The 11,821-nt window shown below is 39.5% G+C and overlaps 1 protein-coding gene across 1 annotated transcript; it reads right to left on the bottom strand.

Moving 5' to 3' along the window:
- Positions 1-889: 889 nt before the first annotated feature.
- Positions 890-7,805, bottom strand: pip5kl1 (phosphatidylinositol-4-phosphate 5-kinase-like 1). The gene is made up of 10 exons (XM_010768092.1): positions 7,725-7,805; positions 6,826-7,022; positions 6,697-6,747; positions 6,386-6,540; positions 4,074-4,198; positions 3,654-3,688; positions 3,503-3,558; positions 3,302-3,414; positions 3,009-3,171; positions 890-2,233 (listed from the first exon to the last, which is right to left on the bottom strand). Exons 2-10 carry the CDS (start codon positions 7,012-7,014, stop codon positions 1,819-1,821), a joined length of 1,302 nt encoding a protein of 433 aa, XP_010766394.1. The 5' UTR covers positions 7,015-7,022; positions 7,725-7,805; the 3' UTR covers positions 890-1,818.
- Between the last annotated feature and the right edge of the window lie 4,016 nt (positions 7,806-11,821).

Below are 11,821 nucleotides of genomic sequence, written 5' to 3'. Positions count from 1 at the left end.
ATCGACGGATCTCACACCTACTTGGGATATCACAACTACTTGAGATCTCACACCTCGAACAAAGGGGAGGCGGGACTTAGCTCATTAGCATAAGTAGGGAGAGGTGTGACCTGTCACAGCACCTGTCACTTTCTATGCATACTAATGTGATTGAAGCGGGATGAATATTACTACTGCTATCAAACAGACAGATTGTATTTGCTGACCCAGAGGAAGGGAAGGAGGGGGGAACAACCTCAGTCCAAATGTTGAATGCACCGATGAGATAAAGGATAAAGATGGGACACCTGTAGGCCTACTTGTACAGGGTGTCTTAGGTTCCCTTCAGAATGGGGTTCTCCGGGATATGAATGGAAGTGTTAAAAATACGTTTTTAAATGAATAATATAAACCCTCAAGGAATCCTAATTTTTTGGGGGGAGATTTCAATGTAATACTTAACCCAAATCTGAATACATTAAAACTTCTCTCCCCAAGGGGGGGGAATGATTGGAGATCTGTGGAGTGACCTAAATCCGACAAGGAGAGGTTACATCTTTTTCTCACATCCTCATTCTGTATACTCAAGTCTTTCTTTATATATTCAAAGAGATGTGTACACTGTAAAAATTGATGTATTCGGACCATGGATTTATCGGATCATACTTCGGGCTCCATGGACTTCATACTTGGACTTCAAAGAAAAAAAACGGTCTTGGTACTGAACTTGAGGTTTCTTAACTAAATGAGGGAGCAATTTAAGCCAGATAACAAAGGTTATCCGCACAATAAGGATAAGTGTCCCTGTTGATGGGATGCATGCAGAGCTGTCCATAGATAAAAAGTAATAGGCTATTGTTCCAACTTTAAAAAGCAGAGAAAACAAAAACTGAAGCAGCTTCACACTGGAAAGTATACATGAGAAACGTTTTAATCAACAAACAAAAATGGAAAATTACCAATTAAATTACATTTTTTTTAAACGGTTATTTTGAAAACAAAGATATAATGAAACAGGAGGGAAATCTTGCAAACAGATCAAAAAAGCAACAGGCACAAAACACAATTTATAAAATAAAGGACCCTAAAACAAGTTTCAAACACAGCTAGCATGTTGCTATCGGTAAACTTTTATAAAATGTATATGCAAACACTCAAATAGACAAAACCTATATCAAGGTATTGTTGATGTGATTACATTTAAATGGTGAGGGACAACAACAATCTAATTATGGATAAGGAATACAAAAAAATTGAATTAAAACAAAATAATGCAGCAGGCCCAGAAGGTTTCCCTCTGAATGGTTCAGGGGAAATTAAAGATATGCTGACTCCATAATGAAGGACACCTTTAACCACAGGAAAAGGATCAGACTCTTCAGGCACTTCATAACACCAACTGCGAGTTGGTTGGAGAGGCCCCTGAGTACACACACTATTAAAAGTATTTATCAGTGCATGCAGATCAGACTGGCCCATGCAGCCAATACAAAACATTCCCTTTTCACTGCTGTACCCCCGATCTCTGTGCTCTGATCAACTATTCCTCCTACAAAAGGATGTTAACAACAAACTGCTACAACTAAACTGCATACACAATTACATTTCCAGGGACAACAATTTGTTCTGGGTTGTGGTCGCAGTTTAGACACTCAGTTATTGTTCAAAATTGAAACAAAACAAAATGCAACAAAAGTTATTGCTTTTGAAAGTTTAGGGAACAAAATTATTTGTTTATGCAAAAAACAAAAGGTGATCAGGGCTACAATTGAAGTAGCATTTGAGGAGACAAGTGGGTTCTTATTGAGAGAAACTCTGCAGAGCTGCCATGGCATTGTGTCACTGAGAGTGGTCCTGAATCCACTGGCAGAATCTGCGTGAGTATTTGGCAGGGCTTACTGTGGAAAAGGCCCTGCCTGGGTATCGGAGGCTTTTCCACATGTTCTCCAGTCTTTTTTTCCAGCCATAGACAGTGAAAATGTCTATAATGCCCACAAAGTAGCGTTGTTCTGGCCCATCAATCACATGATTGCTATTTTTGCAGTTGGGCAGAAGCCTACGATGATGTTCATGGAACTCCTGCAGTTCAGAGTCAGACCTGGTTTCTTTCTCAGGGCAGCCTATCTCCTGGAGGGGGATCCCTTCCCCAGCTGCTGCCTGGGGCTGGACTGACCCCTCTTCACCCAGGGTCTCCTTCAGTAAAGGTACGGTTGGCGGGTCTGAACCTGTGGGACTATCGTCTAAGTCCAAAGACCTTTAGGAAGGACAGAAAACAATAGAGGTTCAAAAAGGTTGCATCTAAAAAAATAAGACACAATATTCGCGTTCACACCGCAGTACTTTTCCCCTCTTTTGTTCCGAAATGTCGCGTTCACACTAAATGTAACTAAATGTAGTTCATGAGAACCTTTTTACCCCCTTTTCCGTCCCTGCTAGAGAGCAGGGACTTTCATGGGAGAAAAAGTTTCCTATGTCTGATTGGCTGGGCGGAATGCAAACCACGCCCCGTAAAACTCTGAAAATGTTTTGTGAAGCCGCCATTTTATTATCCTCACATTAGCATTATTAGCATTAGCATTAGCCCAGCGCACAAACGCAGAGAGACTAACTTACGGCAACACAAAAGAAAACATGGGAGCATTGGAGATGAGGAGGTGTCGGCGTTCTGGCGATTTACTCGGAAGGCTTCAGTAGAAGCTGCTGGGAGTCCCAGCAGCTTCTACTGAAGCCAGTCCCCAACTCCGGGGACTTCCGGCTGGGGACTTCGGGTGGCAGTATACGCCGTGAAGTTGTTTGCGGCCTGCCAGTAAACCCAAAGCAGAAGAAGAAGAAGTGACGTCAGCGGCTTCATTTGCCTAATCCTCCATCAGGGACTTATTCCAGTGTGAACGCGATCTGTACTTAGTTCATGAGAACTAAAGAGTTCTCCTGAACTAAGTTCTCATGAACCTTTGTGGGAAAAGTACTGCGGTGTGAAAGCGCCTATTGTAATGGACAGCATTTGGTTTGGACTTGCTCAGGAGACATACTTTGTGGTGCGAATAACGAGGTTAGCCAATGAATGCTTCCCGTCCAGCTCGTCTCTGTGCAGAGGCTGCTGGGCCAGCAGCAGACTGTAGTCCAGCACATTGAGTTCTTGAAGGAAGGCAGCGTCCACTTTCACTTGATGGGCAAACCAGGATTTCTCTTGACCTACAGCAGCATTCATTTAGCGTGCCCTTACACAATGTGTTTCACTTTTGTTTTGCTGCTAAAATATACTGAAATAGCTCATCATCATCATTCAACATCATCAATTAGAATAGTAATTAAGTGCACTTACCAAATGCAATGGTTTGCCCTTCAAAGTTATTGTCCTTCAACACTTTTATTATTTGTTTCCCGCCTGTGTCAGGGTTAGACCATCTACCCACTTCGCAGCCTTTTATATCATATCTATGAAACCGAAAAATCACAGCGTTCATACACCCATAAAATATATCAGAAATCCATAGAAAACTTGGGAAAAACCTGGAAGCTGTACCTGATATTGATCCTGTCATCAGGGTAAAACAGGCTCTGCATCACAATAAAGTATTTCTGGAGAGCAGACAGAGAACACTGTGTTGTAAACACTGCTATTGTAAGGAAGTAGTTTAAATAATGACCCACTGGTTATTATGTTGATGAAATACCTTTATTTGATTAGGGATAACAATCCTGTGGACACCTGGAACATGTAAAGGACAATATGATATGATTAAATCATATGAATCAGAATCAAGCTTATGCCAGGTTTACACATACAGGGAATTTGCCTTGGTACCTGGTGGTGCGAACATAAACAATTGAAGAAAATAAGTTGCAATAATAGGTGGAAAAAAAAAGAAATATATAAGGAAAATAGTATTTTTAATAAACAATTTAGCATTTAAAAAAGGATACTGAAGAAAAGTATTTACACCAAAAAACAAAGACACTTGGGACAATGAAAATATGGCGATATACAGTGAATTACATTCTAAAGTGGAGGGCTCTGCAGACATGTGTGAACACATTTGTGATATTTCTAAATTAAAACATCCCACTGCAGCATTGTCCTGCGCTTCTCTTACCCAGAAACTTCACCATCAGTGAGTGAGGGTATTTCTCCAGATGGGCCATGTATGCCTGCAGGTTGGACAGCAGGAAGCTGACCTCGCGCTTGCTCTGCGTCTTCAAGAAGAATCTCTTATCATTCCTGAAACCAAGAACAACCTTATCACCAGGCAAGAACAAGAACCCAACGTTAATATTGGATGATTGTGCAAAAACCCCAGACTACGTCGAAAGGGTTTTTCTTCTACTGACTACACTTTTAAATTCTTGCGATCACCTTGACCCAGCTGGGGAGCGATCAGTCAACCTTCACATTTTAGTCACATTGACATAAATCCATGTTCTCGCCAACATATTTCACCAAGGCATTTGTTATTTTCGGCAAGACCAGCAGATTATTTTGTTACATGCTATATATGTGAAAGAGATTGTGTAGATTTAACCTTGCTCACATATCTGCATATATGTACATTCACCGGATCAGTGTAACTCGTTATGTTTGTTATTTCTATTCATACTGGTACATTTTTACATACTTATTTGGACTCTTATTATGCCCGTGTAATGTATATTCCATGTGTATTATCTGTGTTTCTCTCTTGTTCTGTTGCTGCTATGACACCTGAATTAGGGGGATCAATAAACTTCCATCTTGTTTTATCTTAAAGGTGACATGTCATGCTTTTCCGGTTATTACCCGTCCCCTTATGTGTTATGAAGGTTTTTCTGCATGTAAACGATGTGCAGAGTCAAAACCCTCAAAGTACACCCTGTAGCGAGTAAAAAACAGAAAACAGAAAATACCTCCCCAAAATGCCTCGTTGGTGAAACGTCATCATGACATCATCATCCATTTGATTCTTCCGGGTACGTGCTTACGAAAGCACGTACCCGGAACTAAATGGGCCAATCCGTGGAGCCGTTACGTTACGTCCGCTGAGCCGTTACGTTAAGCCCCCGCTGATTGGTCCAAATTGACNGAATAATCGATTAATCGTTTCATTAATCGATAGATTAATCGATTATCAAATTAGTCGTTTGTTGCAGCCCTAGCATGCAGCTTTGCTGATTTCTGCTCCCTGCTGCAGGCTGATAACAGACAGTTGGGATCGAGGTTCTCTCTGCAGACCCATTCTCACAGCGTTTATCAACCTATAAACCTTTTACTTACTCAATATCAAGCCACACTTATTGCTTTTATTTCGGCTGTGATTTTGTGTGTGTTCAGGTTGAGTTTGGCTGTGTTTGGCTGTGTATCACTAAACAAGGAAATCAAGGAGGGGGGGAGCTGCAGCGACATACTTTACAAAGATGCTGTATGCAAAACCAATGTGAGTTTGGAAAATTGCATAGTATTTTTCTATTTTAGTATACCTCAACAATGGAATTATGATCAGTGTAAATGGCCATGACACCTCTCCTTTAAGTAAAACTCCCAGCAAACAGTCAACAGGAAACATGGCCGAAACAATGAGACTTCTAACTAATACAAATTGAAAATCAGTCTAGTTGGCTCCTATTTTACAAATCTTAAAGAATATACTTGGAATCCTTTGGATCAGCTCTTTAGTGCTGACTAGAACAGTTGCTCAGTGGTGGTGCCATGTAGGAACATTTAAAAAAGGAAGGTGCTTCTTGCCTCCACAATTGTATTTATCTATTTATCCATCTATTCATCTATATTTATTTTCTATTGAAATGTTCTGGCGCAGGCCTTCCATGTTTTTGAGGAACCACGCACAGAACAACCCAGATTGACAACATTCACAAACAGCCCTCTAACAACCCACCCTCTCCACCTGGCTAAAGGCTAGACTTTGGCAGCAGAGGTCGGAAGTAACTAAGTACATTTACCTAAGTACTGTAGTACAATTTAAACTAAGTCATTCAAACTAGCTGCACCTTTACCAGCTTTGATAACACTTAAATGCATCATTAATTATAAAACATATCATATATATTATTCTGAAATGGACCAATCTGCACAATGACTACTTTTACTTTCGCTACTTTCACTATATTTTGATGATAATACTTTTCTTTTACTTGAGTAACATTTTGATTGCAGGACTTTTAATTGTTAAAGAGTATTCCTATACTCTGGTACTTCTACTTTCACTCAAGTACAAGATCTGAGTACTTCCCCCCCCCCCCCACTCCCCTCTGATTGGCAGTGAAAGTTTGACGTGGACGTGAATCAATGTAAAGGCATACTGGGCTATAATTGAGACATGTGAGTTTATTTATGTGCATGCCCTTGTACTTGAAGACAAGGGTGTTACGATGAGATAAAGATAGACTAGACTGTGTAATAGAAGATTACACTTACGTGACAAAGAAATCTGCCTTGCTCTTGGAGTTACTGACAAACTGCAGGTAGCATTGGTCTGAGCAGAGGGAGTTCATGTACTCCTCCTCTGTGATGTCCAGAGAACGCCTCTGTTGAGCAAACACTGATGCTGCAAATGTCTGCATCTGAAAACCCTGCAAGGCAAGGAGAGGTGTCTGGGTAATGTCATAGTGTTAGAGATGGTTGAGAGATATTCTTAGAAGGAGCAACTGAAACTCTGAGAACATTATGAACATATGAAAACTCGATAAAGCTTTAAAAAATGCTGTTATTAAAAAATGCCCACTCACCTCATGAGTTTGAGTTTCCTCTGCCGCGAATTGTTCAGCTGCAGGTGTATCCTGTGCAAAAGGTTTTCCTGAGTGAATTTACATCTACAAAGTGTCATGTTTGGGGCCTTAAATCAAACGGCTCTTCACCTGGCCTGATGTGTCCATTGTGGTCTGTATTGAAGAATGCATGCCTTCTTTTATCATGGATGTCAGTTGGTAAAACTCATGCTCTGGGTTGATCTCAAACACCCCCACCATCCTCCAGCGCTGTCTCAGACGCCACCAGCGTCCCTGCCTGGCAGCTCTGGAGGGGCCAGCAGCTTTTCTGTCTTCCATCTGTGACACTGGGGTATTCCAATACAGTTAATTGCTCGCATAAACATGTCTAAAGTATATGATCATGTGCCAAGAGCAACGTTTTTAAATGTTTTAAAAAGCATGGGCTGCAGTGATGTCAATGTATGAGTCACAACCAATGTTCTGGGATCCAGCATAAAATAAGACAGGTTCATTTGTATCCCTCCACAAGAGTTGTCCAACAGGTTTTAAATAGTTGACAATAAAAGCATGTAAAACCAGTTTCACATGACAAAAACAAAGACCAACCAACAACCCTCTTGTTTGAAGACTAGTATCTGTTTTGGACATCAGTCTGCCGTGGTCACATGTATGTGTTGTTTAGGTTTGTAATTCATGAATATACGAAGACAAGTTTAATTTGAATACAAAATAGCTGATTATCATAGAGCGTTGTAGCATTTTTAGCATTGAGACTACAAATCCGACTTTCCAATGTGCTGGTGCAAATAAGTGTGCACCACCACATGTGGAATTCTGGCTTGTAAAAAGGGAATTAAAAAGACATAATTTAGGTTTTAAAACAGTCGCACTTAGAGTTGGTTAAGGTGACAGACAACACCATACTAGCTAAAAAAGCATAATCACAAGCTCAAAAAACGAAAAGTCTTTAGTTCTGGTGATGAGTCTAGTTTCTACATGATTCTGAAAAGCTAAATCACGCTACAATAAGCTCAAATAGCTCTTACCTGGGTTCTTGCTTGTGGTAAAAAACACAGCAAATTGTTGAAACGTCTGAAGTGAGCCTTGTCTTTGTTTTTATGATGTTCCCTCCCTTTCATGAATACGGCCAACACATTCCAGAAAGGTTAGGCAAGCTCACAGGGTGTGCCACATGAGGGAAGGTGTGTTACGTAGGCGTTTCTGCACTGAAACCTGAGGAGCAACCACCTCAACCGCACATTTGTGTAAAAACAAAAAAAAGTGACAAATTAATAACGGTTAGTCCAACAGAAAACAAAGACAACACTTCATAAAATGCACAATGACTCATAGCACCAGTCACTGTGCTACTTCCTGTTGCTGCTGTATTTCTGTATGTTGGTTCCATGTGTTACTGTAGCTCCTCTGGACCATCGCTGCTCTCCCTGAGAGACGACTGGACCTCAGAAACAGGGTGGGTATTCCCTGAGCCATAATCATAATTAAAGTGAACAATTAGCCAATACTTGTTATCATATTTAATATATCAGGTCAGGTGCAAGCAGCAATGTAGCCCAAATTGACTGATCTTTTTGTTCTATGAAAGTCGGCAACAGGTGACACGTAATCAACATGTTTATGTTAACAAGGGATCAAATGATTATGATTAAATGATTATATAACGTGAAAGGAGAATGACCACCTGACTCAGCAGGTCCTTTCCAGTAAACCTGCTGTATACCAGCCTTGAGGTCATGGTTTGGTGTTACAGCACCTTCCTCCCGTCATGTTTATCAGATGCCCAGTGAGGGGATTGGAGGCTCGTGTTGACAGAACACCAGCTCATTTTAAATTCATTTCTTTTCAGATAATGTTTATATTCTAAGCTGTCCTGGTCTAGAAGTGTTCCAGGATCAATCATTCATATTGTATTATTTCATGCAGCATATATGTTTGTCTGTTTGTGTCCTCAGGCTCTCTGTCCCGACTGACATCACATACTGACATCTACCAAGCTCTTGCCTTACAGAGAAGCGAGAGGTCAATGTCAAATAATCAATTTAGTTCATCAAAACAGCAACTTAATAAATTGTTGATGAATAAATTAGCTTTGTAATATGTATTTGTTAATGCATTCCTCAGAGTTTTTTCATGTTCAATTTTAAGTCCATAACATTAATGTTAAGTTATATATGACACCTACTGTATATGAACTCCTCTTATTTGCTCAAATTCCATCAGTAATGTGTTTTGACGTCAGAATACTATGTCAAAAGGCTGAGTGAGGACATTGAGAATGGGCCAATGTCCATTCAAGTGTCTAAATTGCAAGGACACACACTACCATTCTTAAGTTGGACTTATAGGACTTATACGGTCGTGACTCTTTGTCTTTAAGAGTCACCAACATTCGGCTGGGGCTTTCCCTTGACTTTGTTTGTTTCACTTTCACATCCCATTTCTTTGGAAAGGCTGATATAATAGAAAATAGAACACATGTTGAAACTGCATGACATCCGAACATGACTCCATAAATATAGAACTGGACTTTAATCAAAGTTATGCTGTAATATGTCTTTACTGAGGACTTTTCTTTGTCCAAATGTGCTGTTAAGGCGAGACACCCCAGGTGAATAGGGCAATTTTTTAACTTAAAGGTATCAGCTAGAAATTTATCCAGTTAATTACTTACAATAAGGCAATTGTCTTTTGTATTACAAGTTTTCTGAAATAGCATGTTTAAATATGCAAATTAGCCATTATCTCATCAAATATGTGCATATTTTAACACATTTCAGGAATCGAAATCTGAACTTTGGATAAAGCCAGGTTAAAAATTCTTGTTTCATTTTGTAGTCATATTAGTATCTAAGGCTTTTACAAAAGGGATTTTGGATATCTCTTTTTATCACTCCATAAATCAGAAAATACTGTCAACAGCCCTAAAATATCAATTTTTGCCATGTTTTTAGGTATACAATGTTGTATAATTCAGGCTATGAATGATATGTGAACAAACCCTTCTGTNCATTTCCTTTGTATCAGCAACCAATCGTGAAAGTACAAAGGGGTCTTAAACCAAGAAACGAAATCTCATTGGCTGGTGTCAATTTCAGACAACGTGATTCGTTCAGATGCGTCACGTGGTGTGCTAAAACACTTCCTGGTTAGCTTTCCGCTAGAAATGTAAATCTCAAAATGGCAAAAGAACGGCGAAAAAAAAGTTTACAGAGAAGACGACAACAGTTGTCACTTGCACGAAGCAAGATTATACAAAAAACAAATGACGCCGAACATGAAATACCTTCACGGAGAGCTTCGAGGCGCAAGCTGTCATCCAAAGAACAGGAGGGCTTAGCTAGCGCCTCGCTGCAATCTTTAAAGGTCGTTTTCTCAAAATGAGTTTTTTCTCCTACTCTGAGTTCGAAATTTCAACTTCAGTAGCACGTAGACACACCAAACCTTCCAGTTATATTCCTATCAATATTATGAAGGCTTTTACAGAAGGGTTTGTTCATATATCATTCATAGCCTGAATTATACAACATTGTATACCTAAAAACATGGCAAAAATTGATATTTTAGGGCTGTTGACAGTATTTTCTGATTTATGGAGTGATAAAAAGAGATATCCAAAATCCCTTCTGTAAAAGCCTTAGATACTAATATGACTACAAAATGAAACAAGAATTTTTAACCTGGCTTTATCCAAAGTTCAGATTTCGATTCCTGAAATGTGTTAAAATATGCACATATTTGATGAGATAATGGCTAATTTGCATATTTAAACATGCTATTTCAGAAAACTTGTAATACAAAAGACAATTGCCTTATTGTAAGTAATTAACTGGATAAATTTCTAGCTGATACCTTTAAGTTAAAAAAATTACCCTATTCACCTGGGGTGTCTCGCCTTAATGGCTTATCAAGAACTCAAACACAACATCTTGGTGTCATTCTGGACAGCTCCCTCTCATCTGCACCCCACATAAAAAACATCACCCGGACTGCATTCTTTGTACTGTCTGACATGTTTGTTTACTGTCCTGGCTTCACACCATTTACGTCACAGCCAGGCATGAGTTAGGGAGCGCTGGATTTGTGAAAAACTCCCCTCTTCCTAAACCACTAATACCACAGTACTGGCATACCGGGAGGAGCAGAGTGAAAAACAAGCGCCCCTCTTCCCAATCCACCCACACCACAGTATTTTTTTCTTTTACCCAAAAAGATATTGTATATTATCTGGGCTATTAATACTTTTATCGGGTTTATCTGGATGACGTCATAATTCCTAATATCGGACCGATAATTATCGGGCCGATAATTATCGTGCACCACTACTTAAAACCTTTCCTTGGAATATGTTATGAATTGTAAGGTGTCCTTGGGTGCTTTGAAAGGCGCCCCTAAATAGAATGAATTATCATTATTATTTATTATCTGAAACGATGTAATAACATTTAAAACTTTTTCCAGTCACTTGGCCCCTGCATTCAGCAGCAGCAGGCCATTCACTTTGATTTGATCCCGTTATGAAATGTCATCATTTCGACAATAAAGAAATGCTACATAAACGTTATCTTGCACATTTTATCTAACCATCTCCGTTTCTAACTTTCAATATATTTTAAAAGAGATCTCTGTCTTTCATCTGCGTGCGGGGGCGGGGCCTCACAGACACGCTGCATCTCTCTCTCGCTCACAGACATGCTGCAGCGCTGTGCAGTGTGCACACAGTTCTGCGGGTAATGAATATTGCATTTGTGAGGAAACTTTTCCACCAATAATTCCAATAAGTATCCAAAATGTATTCACTTCAGGTTTTACGAAAGTAANGGAAAACGTACAAAATACACATTTAAGTGTTTATTTGACTATAGTTTGTCTATTTGCGTCAGTAGATTTCTCCTAAATTCACCAAAAGTTAGCTTTCTAACGTAACATTAGAAAGCTAACTTTTGGTGAATTTAGGAGAAATCTACTGACGCAAATAGACAAACTATAGTCAAATAAACACTTAAATGTGTATTTTGTACGTTTTCCTTCCAAAAGCCTGAAATAAAACATGTTATAGAATCAAAATAGCACAAAATCTCAAAATTGACCAGTGCTTGAAAAACGATGTTTTTGCCTGCCGTGT

The sequence above is a fragment of the Notothenia coriiceps genome, unplaced genomic scaffold (genome assembly GCF_000735185.1).
Source record: "Notothenia coriiceps isolate Sejong01 unplaced genomic scaffold, NC01 NC01_scaffold00005110, whole genome shotgun sequence".
NCBI lineage: Eukaryota > Metazoa > Chordata > Actinopteri > Perciformes > Nototheniidae > Notothenia > Notothenia coriiceps.
This window is presented reverse-complemented; position numbering and strand designations above follow the sequence as displayed.